We start from the raw sequence: 17094 nt of genomic DNA on the forward strand, positions 1-17094 counted from the left end.
TCACTTGTACTCATTTATCTATGTTTAACAATTAAATTAATGGTTCAACCAGTGTCAGAAATGTCATCCAAAAATACTCAATACTTGACAGAGAGGGAGTGTGTGGGGAGGATGGTGACTCTAGAAGTCTGTGGAAATACTGTTTGTGAACTTTGATAAGACACAACAACTTTTGAGAGAAGTGGAACAATTTTGATCCACAGTGCAGAGAATGATAAGGTAACGATTCTAGTTTCCTTTGAATTATTTGGATTGTTAGTGTTTGTTCATTTGGTGAAACAGTAACGTGTCTGTTGGTGTGGATTCTCATTTAAACTAGGTGAGGACCAGATGTTTAGTTGAGATGTTTCATTTTATGCAAGCTACTGGAGATTGAAGGATGGCTTCAGAACAAAGTCATTCTCATTGATTGTGTTTAGTCGAGCTGTTTTCTGAGGAGTCAGCGTTATTTTGGACCTGCACTTGTGTTTAGATTTCACCCACAGAAACAGTCTGCTCCAGCAGTAGCACCTTCCATCTCTCATGGTGTGTGTGGGCGTGTGTCCTCTTCCATTGGGCATGCTAATACAGCCAGCATCTCTCTGAGGACCTGCCGACATCTGAACAGCCACCACTGCCATGCTTGTGCACATGTGTCTGATGGTGTGCGTGTGTGTGTATTCACTGTGCTGTTATTTACTCTGTTGTACAAACAAAACAAGGTCACATTCAAGGTGACATGATCTCACCATCTCTACCTTAACAAACAAGTTATTTTCCCTCTGTCTCTCTGCCTCTCCCCTCCTATGAATAGGCAAATAGAGAAGGAATAAGCAGCAGCCGTCCGACCAAAGTCAATTACTAAAGCCCTGGGGATGTCGTCTTAAACAATGCTATTAGATTCTAATAGTTTTTAATTACTGGCCTTCTTTTTATATAAATCAGCCCTCACTTTCTCTCTCTTTCTTCTCTGTCATGGAAAGCCTATTTGTGTCCGTAATTAAATTGAGGAGCGGGATATGAATTCAGAGGCCTTCGCTTCTCGTCTCTGACTGTTTCTGTTTGAGCGGCTCCTGATTAATGCCAATACATATTGCTTGAGATAACCATTTAGTGGTTAATTTAGCCAAATTTATTACCCGCGTGCTGTTTCAGGGTGAAGCGAGGTTTGGGTGTTGGGTGTGGGTTGGGGGTTGGGGGCCACCTTTGAAAGGAGACATGTGGTTGCTGCAGTGGCACAGCGATGTCTGGTGGAGAGCAGGAGTATTACTTTTATTCACTTATTCGGTGAAAAGCTCATGTTGTGTGTTTGGAAAATTAAAGAACTGACCATGATGTGATCCAGATCAACTTACCTTAACAAACTGAAGAGGTTTAAGTCTCTTAATGACACTAAAAAACACACAAACCTTAGCTGTAAATAAGGTGTTTTTGTTTCTGAAAGGATAAGAAAAAAGTACAGAGGTTAATGTATCATGACTGAATATAATCACCTTTGTCTCTGTTTTTCTTTGTTCTTATCTGGGGGTGTGGGGGTGCAGTTGGTGCCTCTAATAGGTGTGTAAGAGGACTCAACATAGACAGGCTAGCAGTAAGTGCTAGTTCTTACTGAATCATATGTTCAGGATGTCATCTTCTTGTCACTACAACTCTCCATCTGGCATTCCTGACCTCAAAGTTTTTCTTCTTTATATCTGTCTTGTGTAAATACTTAGCTTAAATCTGCAGTATCTAGCATTTATATAAAACAGTTTTTTACATATTTATTAAAACTGTTGCTATGTTGTGACAGATAATCTGAAAAAAGCTCCTCTGCTTCCTCCTTGTAGTCCTACTGTCATCTGCAGAAATATACAACTCAGTCAGAATCAACTAATCAGAGCACAGCAGACGAGGAGGGAATAAAATATCTCAACATAACCATCACACTGGTATCTAGGAATGTGTCACTGTGTGTTTTTACCTGATGATAAACTTAGATAAAGTTATGATGGTATCACGATAATTAAAGAAAAAGTTTAAAACAAAACTGATTGCATATCTGTAAAATAAACTAATTTCGATACAACCAAAAACTGCCTCATTCCAAGATTCTATCCTGCAACAATGTAGCAGGTTGAGTTATCATGGAAAAACATGATAATCATTTTCCTGTGTGTTTCTGTCTCTCTCTAGTGATGAATAAAGGTCAGTGTGTGACAAAATATTATCGGTGGATCCAGAAGAACAGTGGTTACATCTGGATCCAGTCCAGTGCCACCATTGCTATTAATGCCAAGAATTCCAGCGAGAAGAACATCATTTGGGTCAACTACGTCCTCAGGTCAGACATGACTCACTTTGGGAAATGATGGACCATAACTGCAGCAATACCCCTCTAATTTTGAATTATGAATTGCCAGTAACAGTTTTTCTGTTTTTCCTCACAGTAATCCTGAGTATAAAGACACACCCATTGACATTGCCCAATTGCCAAATCTTCCAGAGAAAGCGTCTGAGTCCTCCGAAACCTCCGACTCTGAGTCTGAGTCCAAAGAGAACTCAGGTATGTAAGTGAATGCAGAGTGGAGGAACTGTTTCATATCATAAATGTAGAGTTATTGCTGAAAGACAAAGGAAAGAAAGAAAAAGACTACAAAGTAAAATATTGAAATGTTAAATAAAATGGGGTTTTTTTCAATGTTTTAAAGTTGGACCATAACAGAGGTGTAGTCTTCATGTCCAGAAAGTCGTGAAGAAAACAAGTCAAACTTGAAAATCCAAGCTATACATAAGAGAAGCCCCAGATATTTCATCAGTTGGTGCCAGGGCGCGGTCTGTTGCAGGCTGAGCGGTGGTGGGTGCCAGCAGCTGCAGGGACTGGGCTCTCATGGCAGCCCAGCCTGCTGCCGCAAAATGACAACATGATAAAATATGCTCAGACAAAATACACAAAGCTCTGCAAATTTAACAACTTCTCAAAATACTTCAAAACATTTCTAAGCAGTATAGAACAGAACGTATTTTTGAGAAAAAAAAAAACCCTGTAATAATCCAAATATGACTTATGAAATGGGCAAAGAATTAGAAATAAATACTTTTGATAAATGTTTATTCCTTAAGAGAGCTTTGTTACCAAGTTTAAGCAACTTAGAGACAGAAGGACACACTGACCTGTTCCAAGTACACCTGTCTCCACCGAGTGGTGACGTCAGAAGTTGGTTTGGTATGTTTTAATAGGAGCGACCCGTACCACGTCTTAGGATCGCTGTGGAACGGTCAGAATGGAACTACACACAACATGAGCCATTGATTGTCACTGCTTGCTTCAAGCACAAGACATACCAGTGTTTGCCCTTGCCTAGTGCTACTTTAGGCTCCTAGGTTTGACCTCACTTGCCTAGTGAAAGTCCAACTGTTGGTGGAAATGCTCTGCTGAATATGGTGGATCGTAAAATATCACATTGAACCACACTGACACGGCCCATTCCATTCCCAAACACCAGTCCTCTCAAACATGTCTTCCACATGACACCACTTTGTCTTTTCAGCATCAGGTCTCCCAGGTCACCCTGCGATCCCAAAATGGTGCCACTTCCAGGTCATTTGAACAGCTGTTCAGTAAATAAGCACAGTGAGTGAGCTCTTTGTGCAGTCAGTTACTTCAGAACCTTTCAGTTGCTCTGAGACTGACCTGTCCTATTGGACCCAGTTTGTAATGGGAGACCAAACCAGGAGCAGAAGCTCCTGACATGGAGCCCATAATAATTAGTCAATTCTAGCTAACACTACCTTTATTGAGTTGGAAGTCTACACACACCAGAAAAGGTGACAGATAGAGTAAAACATTTTTCATGAAAGCCTTAGAATCAGTAGTAATTGAAGCATCTTTAAAGTTATTCAAATTACTTGAGCAGAAACATACAGGCAGCCTGCTAACACCATTACCTTCCTATGATGTTGTTCACAACTTAAAAAACACATCCTAAACATTATTATTGCATCATATCTTCATTGCAGCCAGCACTAAGTGACTTAGAGCTTACACATTGTAAATGAATCTAAACCAAGACAGCCCCTCCACTTTGAGCATAATACTATCAAATCCTAAAGCCTGTGTTGGCACAGTGGAGCTCAGGGCCAGCTGGTATTTTTGCTAGAGGATAGAGATTCTGGCAGGCTGCTGGCTATAAACTGATGCCAGCTGCAGCAGGAGGGAGCCAGCTTCAGCAAATGTCCAACAGGCCCAAGGTGCACTGATTCAACATGTTCAAAAATGAAACAGATGCCCTTTGACCTTTCTGCAGTTAGATGGCAACTAACATGAGAAGATGCGTCTGTTTTGTTTACAGCTGTTACAGAAAAACCGACACCAAAGACTAATTGAAGCCACACAAAGAACATCCTCCTGCTTTAGTTTGAAATCCTCTCTTTTAGTTTCCGTCATGCATTTAGCTTTTATCTCCTGTGTTTGCAAATGCTTACAAAAATGTTGCAATACCTTGGAAGTCAGACTGAAACAATAGATCTAAAGATTTACCACCACTGTGCATCTCTGTGACTCCACCGCCTCTCTGTTAAGGCAGCTGCCTTTAGTCCACACCTGAGCTTATAGGCAGCTTGTCAGTCATGTTGCATTCCAGACGAGTTGTCAGTAAAGCAAACAAAATCTCTGGATGTTCAATAAATAGATACATTGATTAAGGAAATGGTAAATGAATTATACAGAGATGTTTTTCCACTTAATCTGTTTTGCTTTCATCCAAACTGATTCATTAGGGGCTCCAAACAGAGCCAACTGGGCAGTCCTTTGTTTGTGCTGGTATAATATGTGTATTGTTTGTGTGTAATTGGCTGGACAAAACCAACATGACTAAACAAAAACAGATGGTGAACATAGCAAATACAGAAAATAATTCAATTCAATTCAGAACAAATCATTTCAAGACACTTTACAAAAAAGGCCAATTGACTTATTATTATTATTATTATTATTATGATTATGATTATTATTATTATTATTATTATTGACCTTTATGTCAACAGTAAAATCCCATTGAGATTAAAAATCTATTTTACAAGAGAATCCTGGCCAAGGCTGAGGTAACAGAACTTTCACAACAAAACACAAATACTCACCTGCCAATCACACACATACACACATTACAGTTCATCCTAGTTATCAAACCGTGCTTTAAGCTCAGTTCATTACCCAAATTAGTTCAAAAGTTTTTATCCAATCCAGTGTTTCTCAAAAGTTTTCCGGCTGAAGACCACTTCACCTATTTAACAAACACTCACAGACCACCTAACTTCAAATTGCCCCCACAAAAACATAACATTGTAATATATATGATCTGAAATGAAAGTATTAGTCTTCTAACGTGATTATTGTTTTTTCTTTGTTCATCTTAATGAGAAGAGTTTAGATCTGACTGGCCAGGACAAAAGCATGAACAAGTCTACCGGGTTCAGATTTTGAAAGTGGATTCAAAGCTTTCCAATGATGTCAAACACATAAAAATGAAAAAATGAAGTTGTTCTTTACTACCAAGTGTTGTGTGCATTAATAACATTTTAGGACAATTTGTAATTTAGAAGCACAATAAAAGACAAATAGAATGGAGTTGCTTTGGCAGAAACAAAAATCCTCTTCTTGTCGATTAAATATAGAAATTATACACACATTCCTGTCAACTGTATTTATCTATTATATTTAATTAATTTAATCTAGTCATTTTAATTAAATATGAATAACAATAGCTTTATACGCCAGAAAAGTTGTAAAAAACATTTCTTAGTAACTGAGACTCACCATGCGAGCCCATCTGACTGAACGCATGTGAGCAATAATAACACGTGATTTTGTCCAGTTCTTGTCAACTTTGGCGCATTTGAAAATTTGTGATGAGCTCATGCAAGCTGAGCAAGAGGTTTAGCTTGATCTGCACCCTCACGTGCATCAAGCTGTCGGACGATGTGGCCTGGCGTAACAAAGAAAGGCTGATGAAATTAATAACGTCACAATAACTTGTCTAATATTTTTATTTCAACCATCCTATATTTTTTTAACAGACAATGAAAATACCAAGTCTGAGGGAAAGCCAGGCCACCAAGCAGAACACAGAGAGGATCCAGAAACAGACAGCAAACGTCAGCAGCAACCAGGCCAATCACATTGCTCATCCGAGGAAATGAAGAACCATGATGACGGAGACAGTTCAAGTAACCCTGAAAGTCAGGACAGTGATGACAGCCTGGAGCCCTCAGATGGGGAGCAGGAACAGGAGCAGGAGCTGGTCCGAGGAGAGGAGGGAGGACTGGAAGGCAGATTGGGAAGATTAGCTGGACTGGGAGCGCTGGAGGGACTCAACACCATCAGTGGACTGGGTAGTTTGGGAGGGCTCCATATTAAGGTAGAGCACTATGGAGAAGGAGAAGAAGAACTCCACAACTCACAAATGTCTTCATCAGAGGACGACGAAGAAGAGGAAGATGAGGACATTGATGAGGTCGCTGATGTAGGAGTACAAAAATGTGATGATGCCAGTGCTGGCAGCAAGCTCCAGAAAAGGCGGAAAAGGAGAAAAGTGCAAAAATGGGATGGAACACGAAGCAGGAGGCTTTGTCTGTCCACAACTCCCCCCAGCCCAGCAGCAATAGGCGACTCTACACCACAGGCCAATCCCTCAGGGGCCACCTCCATCACTCCCACACCGCTTCTAACTTCGTCCAACTCCCCAAACAGCACAGGAACCACATCCTCTGTTCTTAAAATCAAGACAGAGATGGCAGAGCCTATAAACTTTGACAATGACAGCAGCATCTGGAACTACCCACCCAACAGAGAGATTTCCAGAAATGAGTCTCCATATAGCATGACCTCCAAGCCTCCTGCTGCAGGGAGTCAGGAGACATTCCCTTCCCCACAAGGTGGCTCTCTACAGGTAGCCATCCCTGACTCAGTCCTCACCCCTCCTGGACCCGAAGGGGCAGCAGGTGGGGTGAGAAAGCCTCCATACAACGGAAACGCCGCCTCCTCCTCTTCTTCCACTGCTACGAGTTTAGCTCCTCCTTCCAACACTTCCTCCACTGACCCCCTTTCCCCTCCACTCTCTGCATCCCCCCGGGACAAACAACAAGGTACTCCTACAACATCCTCAAACTCTTCCTCATCCTCCTCTTCAACTTCAAGCTCTTCTTCACTGCTGTATTCTGGGGATCTTGAAGCACTTCAGCGCTTGCAGGCTGGTAATGTGGTCCTTCCGCTGGTTCACCGTGTCACGGGAACTCTGTCTTCTACCAGCACCACAACACCTCGTGTCTACACCACTGGGACCATAAGGTACGCGCCAGCAGACGTCACTTTGGCTATGGCACAAGGGAACCTCCTTCCCAATGCTGCCATGAACTTTGTGGAGAGCTCAGGGTTTGGTCTGGACCCTAAGACGCCTATGGAGATGCTCTATCATCATGTCCACAGGCTAAACATGTCTGCTGCAGCAGCTGCAGGCCCTTTTGTTGGATCCCCAGCACCCACAGTTGGGAATGGCAGCCTGGGAGGCCAGATGTCAGCGACAGCTAACGTTTTCACCACAGCGGAGGGACTTTTCTCAACGCTACCGTTTCCCGTGTACAGCAACGGGATCCACACTACGCAGACAACTCTGGAAAGAAAGGAGGATTAATGAAATACATCCAAGACCGCATTACTGTGTTTAAAAAATCAACAACTGTTTCTAACTCAAAGACTACTCAGTAGTAAAAAATAGTAAGAAAGAATTTATCAGCGTGGAGCAGCACTGTGTTTCCAAGATGGAACAAAAGACAGGAACTGTCAAACGTACTCTAGCACTTTGAGCAATTGAGCTTTGTGGAAGACATGGGTGGCCCTCACACACACACACACGCACACACACACACACACACACACACACACAAAACCCTTTTCTATTGATTTTCTCTATCACCAATCTATCTTTGCTTCCATTTATTGTAATCAACAACTTTTTTTTCTTACAACAGATGAACAAAAAAAAAAAAGCAACGATTCTTTACTGTAAAGAATTCCTTTTTGCCTACAGAGAATTCATGTTGCCTAAGGATTCCACTGGAGCCTGAAGGGGATCATTTTATGATATCACTTGTTTTGGTTGCATCTTTATGAAGATGTTGATTGTGCATACTTTCAGGAGGTTGGTGCAGGTATTTGTGACACACTGAAAATGCTGTGCCTCTCCTTCTTATGTATCTTGATGTGATCAAGGCTAAAGAAAAAGAATTTTTAACCTGAGAGGAGAGGGCAGCTGTCTCAGAGATAATCTTTTCACAAAAGGTTTTTGCGAATGTTTCTTGGTTGAGGGGACAGTAATCGATGCTTTTTCCTCTTCTATTTCTTCCTTTTTATGAAATATTCTAGCTCAGATGTAACTTTGGAATCAAACATTATACAGAAAAAGAAAAAAAAAAGCAATTTCAGCCGGGTAACGACCTGTGAACTATCGAATGTTACTACAAGTTTCCTCATTTATCTGAGGAGTTTACCTACAGGTCTCACACCAAACATAACCTCCACTACATCTACTCCCATCTCAGTCTGTCGAGCTTTCGTACCTTCACTCTGCTTATCTGACCTTTAACTTTCTGTCCACATTTTTTCTGGTAATTCTACAGATTTGTGGTGCTAACAAACGTCCAGTTACCCAGAATCAGCTGGCTGATGTGGGTACTGTAAATTCGGCCCTCCTGTCCTTCCCCCTGTTTGATTATTGTTCTTTTTATTACTAACCTTCAGGAATCTCAGAATACACACAGCAATGTGGAGCTGATCTCTAGATGTTTAGGCTCTCTTCTGTTCTTTTTATTTCTGTATATTTGATAAGCGAGTCACTTTTAACTCTCAGTTAGACTGAGGCTAAATACTTAACATTGCTAACTTAAAAAATGAATGTTGACAACCTTGACAGGATCTTGTTTTCCTGTTATTTTGTTTGTTTTTGCTGTTCTCCTTTTCTTCCTGAACCAGAATCACCTCCACAACATTTTCCTCAACAATCCACTCTCTTCCATCCCATCACCAGAACCTGTGATTAAAAACTACATATCAACAAGGAGATTGTAATAAAGACATGCATTTTCAATCAATCTGTCAAACAATCAATGTACAACAGGAGTAAAGTGGGATTTCCTTTATTTAGATGAACAAAAAAAGAGAAAATCCCTCTTCTTTAAAAAAAAAAAAGCTTTGTTTTTGCTCTGGTTGTGTCCTCCTTCCCCCAGCCTCTTTTGCCAAAAAAAAAAAAAGAAATGCTAAGTTCACACATTTGGTGTTTTAAAAGCACTGTGATCCTTGCTCATTTGTAATTTTCCTCTACTTTTTTGGTAAAAAGAGAAAAAAAAACATACTAAGTAATAAATCAAACTGTAATAAGCTATCACAGTGTCAATCTTTTGAAAGTTGACAGCCCTGTCTTTACCATCCCGTCATCTTATTACCCCGTGTGATTAAGCCGTAAAAACGTGTTACCGATGTGTTTAGTGTCACTGGCTGTCAAAACGTCTTTCATGGCAACTTCTCTGTGTGTGTGTTGACTATATGCAGTATATACTGAGCTACTGTAGCTGTTTTTGTCCTTTGTCTTCTCTGTGCTCTATCTCTAGTGTGGCGAAGGAGAGGAAGTGGCGTCAGAGGGAAAAAACTGTCAGCTGGATGAATTCTAATCTAAACTCTGCGTCTCTGTTTCCTCCTCCTTCTCCTCCGTTTCCCTCTATCTGCCGTCTTAGTGAAACCAGTGGAGGTTGTGGAATTTCGTGTTTGGTGGCCTTTGCAAAAAAGAAAAAAAAAAAACAACACACCAGTAAAAATTGGTAGAGTCCACCATTTACTTTTTGCTGCTTCCTTTTTGTCTTTGTAAAATTGCATTTTTATTTTCTAACCCTTCTCTCTTTCACTCGACTGTTGCTTTTTGCTGTTGTGTAGTCTTATTCAAACCTCTTTATCTTGTTGTCTTTTCTCTCAGAGATGAAAAGAATATTTAACTAGCTCAAAGGTTTATGGAGCCATGTATTTGCCTCTAAGGAATTCTGGGACAGGTTTCCTGCTCATGCACCCAAAAGAACATAATAAGAAATATTTATGCTATTTAAATTGTGTAGGAATAATATAATTTACATAATTTAATATAAAGTTTGATGAGGAAAAATCTGAGGAAGGATTTCAAATATACTCTGAGGTGAAGGTTAAAAACTACCGCAGCCTGGACTGTGAAACATTTTCCCAGTCTTCCTGGAGGTGTTTTCTGTGCATTGGGTGTATTTCAATGGTCCGCACCAAAACGTCTTGAACTCCCAGTCAAATTTGTCTTTGGGGATCAAACTGACTTAGATAAGGGTTTCGAGGAATGTGAAAACATTCACAATTGTCTTTCAAGACACAATAATAAAAAATAAAAATAAAAAAAAAACAATTTTAACAATTTCTATAAATATTAAAAGCAGGAAATTTTTTCTCACTATAAATCTATTTTTCTAGGTGTTTTGGAAAACTGAACTGCATGTTTAGTAATTTTGTCCATTTACTGTGAACAATCCCATTTTTGATTTTTATTATTATTTTAGTCTAATAGCTGTAATTTTACTTCATGTCTGATTGTTTTTTTATGTCTGGAATATCCATTATGTGGATAAAATGGAGGCCTTTTGAAAGATAAAGGTTTGCTGAAGTTCAGCAGACCGAGTCTCTGATCCAGCCATCACATCTGGACAAAACAAATTGTCACGTCTTGTGTTTATCAGTGTTAAGATTGGTCTTTTCAGGAGCGATTTCTTTCCACGCTCTGAATTTTAACATTTTCTATGTATGGATTTAAAGGCAATGGAATAGTACAAGCATATAGAAAATACTTTAGCGAGTGTTCAATGGGAGGCATATCACAAATGAAACCAGGAAATACACCCAAATGTAACTAAAACTAAACAGCTGCTTGAAGCTGTTTCAATGTTTTTCTGTGTTTTTTGTCGAAAAATGAAAACTTTGCTGGTGATTTTAAACCCTAAAAAACCTTAATCACAGCTGCTGTCAAATACATAGTGTTTAAAATTTTCAAATATTGAAAAGTCATCTAATTCACCTGTGAAGAAACTGTGTCTGTGTTTTTAACTATTTCTTGTACAATTAAACAGATTCTTTTATGAGGAACCTGGTGCCAAGTAGCTGAAATACGGGAAAGCGGGAATCTCTTATTATCAGTGTTAACAGTGTTATAAAATTCTAAATACAAACAAATTAAAATATTAAAAAAGAGAAAACTATGCTACTACGGTTTCTATTTTTTGTGTATATTTTTATTTCCCTTGTAAAGGAGTCAAAACCTCATGACAAACTGATGCTAACTGTGAGTGCCTGGCTTATTTTTATCTTACTTTGAAATTACATTTTCATTTATCATAAATAACGCTGCAAATCAAAAAATGTACATATTTCATTTTTTATAGCTTTGTTCCTTTTTAAGTTTACTAGGTTCTCATCTGTTCAGAAGAACGTCACATACATGGTTGTCTTCCTGTAACCCAGTTTTGACCATCTTGCAGGTGCCATATTCATAATAAAAGGTTCTATTAAATTGGTTACCAGATTGCATCATTTCTTCATTTAGCCATCTCACTCCCCACCAGACTATTAACACTTCCACTCACTGAGACGCAGGTTTGTTTTGTCTTCTTTCTCCTTCATGTCTTCTGATTGATGTTTGTGATCAGGAAGGCAAGTGGAACTTTGTCTATAAGGTAAAGTGGGGGCGCTGTTTTACACTGGGTTCACATTTACAACCTTACCTCTTCAAACAGCACCTCAAATTCTCTTATATGTATTTCACAGCCAACAGCCAGTAATACTTCTATTCCAAAACTAGAAGTGTTGTTCATTTTGACGGATGGCAATCCAGAGGTGCTTCGCCGCACCGCCGCCGTTTGCTCTGGTTGACTGTAATAGGTGTGTATTTAGTGTGAAGCCTGATCTATTCCAGAGCAGAGACAGGCAGAGTAAATTGGGGGTTAGAAAACTTGGGACTATTAGAATCTTATAAATCTCATCTTATCTTAAGGGTTCAGAACTGTTTAATAATCTCGCTGAAAGCCAGTGAGATCCTACAGTCCCTCTGTTCTCCTGTCAGTCCTCCTTCCAGCCTCTAGTGAAGAGTTGGTGCTGTGGATGGGTTCCTTGGTGCCTTGCTCTCTTGTATTTTGTGTGGTTTTTTGTGCTTATGTGTGCCATTCTGTGGTCACTTCACGAAAGGCATTCTCAATTTTCCAACAACCCCAGTTTCTCTGAGATCTGGTTGGCTCTTGGTTGGGGGCTCTCTATGTAATGTACCTGAGATTAAAAATGGACAAACTGCTTCCTCGAGGAGGAGAATTAGTTTTTACATGGTATGTAGACGTCATAAAGGACATGCAGTGCTCACCTGATGTGACTTTTACAGCCTGTAAATCTTTTAATTCACAGATGGAGTTTGTTCTGGTCAAGGTTTGCATACCACCACATCAGATGCTGGAAAATAGTTTACTGAACTGATAACGGACATAGAGAAAAAACACCTAGAATCTCTCATCAATGTTCTTTAGAATTTAAATAGTGCAACCCTCTCCAATGAACTCCCATACCACAGACAGCGTCACGTGTCCCAGCAGGAATAAAAACACTAAAGCAGCTTTCAAAGATGAAAAATCTACTTTGTCCCAATGGAGCTCCTGTAGACAGGAAACTGCTTGCTGTTGTTGAGTCATCTTCAGGCATTTTCTGAGACCCCGCCTCCTCCATATGGGCGAATATGTCTGTCTGCAGGGTCGTTTTGTGACTTTCTGATCATCACTGCCTTCATCTCATTCCAACCTATTGGCAGAAATTTAAATATCCCTGTGGTTCAGATCATAAGGGAGTGAATGGAACAGTCAAAGCAAGAGCTACAGGTCTATGCTGAGTGTTTTGAAGCTTCAGCTACTGACCTGAATGAGCTTTGTGGAACCTGTCACTTCTTACAACTATTTTTGTGAGAACGTGACAAAGACCTTTTGTGTTCACAGCAATATTAAAGAATGGGCAACTTCATATCTGAGGATGTTACGCAGTTCCAGTGCAGTCCCCAAGAACTGACCGAGAAGCTACAGCGAGAAGCTTAAAGCGTTTGGAATGGTCTGAAAGACATCACTAATTAAGGGGGCAGTCGCACCCCTTTAATCCCTGAACAGAATCTAATTTGGTAGATGACCATAACAGGTTCTACTGCAGGTTTGGAAAGCAGCTGTTTACATCTACCATTAACTTTCCACATCTCCATCTAACGTGGAATCTCCTCAGACCTCCTGCTGAGGAGGATGTAAAAATCCTGGTCGGGTTCAACCTGAACAAACAAAAGCACAGCCTTATCCTAGGCTTCTGTAAAGACAAGATATACAGTATAAGATAAGTCAGTCATCAAACATTTAGATTTTGATAAACCTTGTGGGTTAGCATTGTGATAGAACTTTGACTAGCTTTTTAAAAAGTTACTAAATGTAAGGAGCTGAAGGACAGTATTCTCTATGACCTTGTTGCACAAAACTTACCTTCATTCTAAACACAAAATGGCTAAAGTGAAACATAAACTGAGCTAACCAAAAAGCGACGAAATCTATATGTGTCTGTTTCTTCCATCTTGCGTCTAGTTAGTACTTCTCCTGTCTCGGCTGTCTTCATATCCTTTTTGCTTAAAACGCCTCCCGTTTCTTCCATCTCATCCTCCATGCATTAATAAGTGGAGAGAGGAGAGGTTAGTCATTGGACCCTCAGAGGGCCAACCAGCTAACTTTAAATATTTCACTCTATTTTAAATGAGCGCACATGAATCATAGATCACAGCCAGTGCTGTGTGCGCGCCCATGTGTGTGTGTTGTGGTGCTCCAACCTGAAACTCCTTTTAATAACCTCTGGCTGTCCATCTCAGTGAGAAGGCCTGATGTTGAATTTAGATCCAACTGCGTCAGACGTTCACCGCAGGCGTAACGAGCAGCCTTTCATCACAGGCGTGATGGACAGATGATGAAACAAAGCGTTAGAGATGAAAACATGGCCTGTTTTTCATCTACACTTTCACATGGGCTCCTACTAATTCCCAACATGCAGAAGAAGTAAAAACATAATAAAAAGCTGTATAAGTATTTTGAAGACAGACCATCTCTTGACATAGAGGGGCGTTACATTTTGAAGATGAAAGCTGATATCTAATGGTGCTGCTGGGTGTCACTGGGGCTGAAAGCTCATGTGTGACAGCCAGGCACTGGAACTGTAAGTTTCATGCATGGATTTCTGTGTAAAGCATTTATATGTATTTGTTCAATTTATTTAAATGTATTGTGATGTGCATCAACAGTTAGGATATCTAAATGTTTGATTTTAACATTAAAATCTACTGAACAGTTCAAACTTGTGATTGGCTAACCTTTTACTGGGTAAAATCTTTATGTTTACATATTTTAAATAAATCAATTTTTTACTGTCAGATTCTAAATGAATTAGAGTTCATCTGAATGGGAAAGACGGGCCACGATGGACACTAACCCACCATGTTTATTTCATTTTAAACTGCCACACGCTCCCTTTGTATTGCTTATGTCCATTAATATGCTTTGCGTGTTCTTATTTTAAATATGTTGCTTTCATGAAGCCGTACATGCAACCTGCATGGAGCACTAGCAATCACCCTGAACAGTGTTACCACTGGTTTCCCCCTACTAGTCTCACTGGTGGCTCATTGCTCAGTGCAGACATGGGACTGCTTGTTGAAAAATCTCAGCTCAGTTGGTGGTGCTTCCCAGCAGAATAGCCAGTGTTCAATTCAGATTTCGCTACTAAGCTCTAGATCACTCACAAATACAACTTTATCCCTAATGTCTCTTTCCAAATTCACTTCCTGGATTTGATGCTGTTGAGGGAAACGTGGATTAAAGCAGGTGACAACAGCGTGTTCTCAGAGCTCCTCCCTCCTGGCTGCTCGATCTTCAGCTTCCCACATTCTACCAGACACGGTGCTGGAATTGCAACAGTTATCAGAAATTATTTTTAATGCAGCATTTGCAGTGACTTCGTCTTATTTTGAACTGTGGATATGTGTTGCTGAGCTCATACATCCTGTTGTGTGTGAAGTTGTTTACTACCCACCAAAGTACAATATGGATTTTATTCAAGACTTTTTTGAGCTGAGTGAAGATTTTATTCCTAAATCTGATAATCTTGTAAACTGAGATGTTTTTGTTGTTGTTGTTGTTGCTCTGCTAAATCATTGGCTTCTGAGTTTTTAAGGCTTTTGGTTTCTTATAATCAATCTGTTTGTGGATCGGCCCATCTACTCAGATAGACTCTGGACCTTGTGGTTTCATGCTGTGACATTTCTCAGACTGCTACCTCAGATCATTTTCCCAGCTTGATTGAATTACAGCTCTCAGCAGTTAGTGAACCACTGTTAGCAGTTCACTTCCTCACCTCTGCTATTGCTCAGCAGTTTATTGCTGCTATAAGGATTTGCAGTTTTCTCCTGTAATCAGTCTAGATGCTCCTTTTGTCCTAATGACTTATCATTGGTGTACAACACTGGTTGCAAGATTCTGGACTTTGTTGCTCCTATTAAATGTAAGAAGTCCAAACTCAAGGTTGAACCATGTCTGCACAACGCTACCACATTCAAAATCATCTTAACTCTCTTTCAGCCAATGGAGCAAGGCTGAAAGACAGTTAAGATTTAACACAATTAGCTCTGTTTTAAAGTTGCCCACATCTGCTTTCACTAATGTCTCTGCTGTCTGTGCTGGTTCTGCTGTACAGTTTGACCAAAATTGTGCAACACTATTTTTTCTTCTACATTTTTTTTCAATGTGTTGATTCACTTTGATGAATTTTGTGCAGTTGAGTAACATCTATATCACACACACAATCAATATTCCAACTATTGCAAATGTCCTAGAAAGGCAGCAGCCGTCCCTAAAACAACCTGCTGAGAGAAACACCAGCATGACGTTCAGATATGTTCAGGGCCATGTTGGCTGTACCTGGTGCTTGTGAACAGTAACAGGAACCTCATCAGTGCTGTCATCAGTGAGTGTCTTTCCAACATGTCTGCATTTCCTCCAGACCACAGTGGCCCTGGATTCTGATGGGCATCACATTAATATACTGTATGTATGTGAATTAAACATGCAGTAACCTAGCCAAAACCAGGCAGAGAGGAGATAAGATGAACATGATCAAAGTAGCTGGACAGTAGCTGTGATATGGTGGGACATAGACCATCCAACATAGGATGTTGGCTCCTGTAATGCTCAGCTCCATGTAGTGATACTTGGTGAGTCATGCTCTGGATCCACAACATGTCACATCCCAACATATCCCATCCTCTGTGGTCAGGTTTCAAATGAACATCTGGTGCAATCAGACATCAAGCATTCCTTCATGTACTTGCTGCCATTCTCTCTTATCCTCAACCCAATTGAGGAGTTTTTTTTCTTTTGTTTTTTTTCCCCAAAAGTAGATTTACGAGAGGGGGTTTGCACAGTGGCGCAAACTGGATTGGTAGCTGGATTCGATTCCTGGCCCGGGGTCTTTCTGCATGGAGTTTGCATGTTCTCCTGGTTGGATTCTCTCCTGGTACTCCAGCTTCCTCCCACAGTCCAGAAACATGACTGTCAGGTTAATTGGTCTCTCTAAATTCTCTTTAGATGTGAGCGTGTGTGTGTAAGAGCGTCCGTGTGTGTGTGTGTGTGTGTGTGTGTGTGTGTGTGCGTGTGCGTGCGTGCGTGCGTGCGTGCGTGCGTGCAGCAAACTGGCTACCTCTCCAAGGTGGACCCCGCTTCTCGCCCAAAACGTTTGCTGGAGATAGGCACACACACACACACATACACACCCTACCTCTGGGTGGACAAGGGTGTTAGAAAATGGATGGATGGGTTTATGAGAGGCATCTTTCTGCAGACCATGTGAGGTGAAATTACAGCAGATGTCAAATATAGATCAATTATGCCAAATGACAATTTTCTAAGTCGTTTTGCTGGGAGATCTTTGTGTGACAACTTGTGACAAATCTACAGGACAAGTGACTGTCAACTTAAAGT

The 17094-nt window shown here is 40.4% G+C and overlaps 1 protein-coding gene across 3 annotated transcripts in view; it reads left to right on the top strand.

The window, feature by feature from the left end:
* Positions 1 to 10418, top strand: part of npas3 (neuronal PAS domain protein 3) — a 308598-nt gene extending 298180 nt beyond the window's left edge. For all 3 annotated transcript variants that reach the window (XM_007566262.2, XM_016678753.1, XM_016678755.1), the window contains 3 exons: positions 2155 to 2302; positions 2409 to 2524; positions 6034 to 10418. In XM_007566262.2, coding sequence (XP_007566324.1) covers positions 2155 to 2302; positions 2409 to 2524; positions 6034 to 7646 — 1877 coding nt within the window. In that variant the 3' untranslated portion in view covers positions 7647 to 10418. The remainder of the gene's footprint in view (positions 1 to 2154; positions 2303 to 2408; positions 2525 to 6033) is intronic.
* The last annotated feature ends 6676 nt before the right edge of the window (positions 10419 to 17094 follow it).

Source organism: Poecilia formosa, unplaced genomic scaffold (assembly GCF_000485575.1).
Source record: "Poecilia formosa unplaced genomic scaffold, Poecilia_formosa-5.1.2 Scaffold189, whole genome shotgun sequence".
Classification (NCBI taxonomy): domain Eukaryota; kingdom Metazoa; phylum Chordata; class Actinopteri; order Cyprinodontiformes; family Poeciliidae; genus Poecilia; species Poecilia formosa.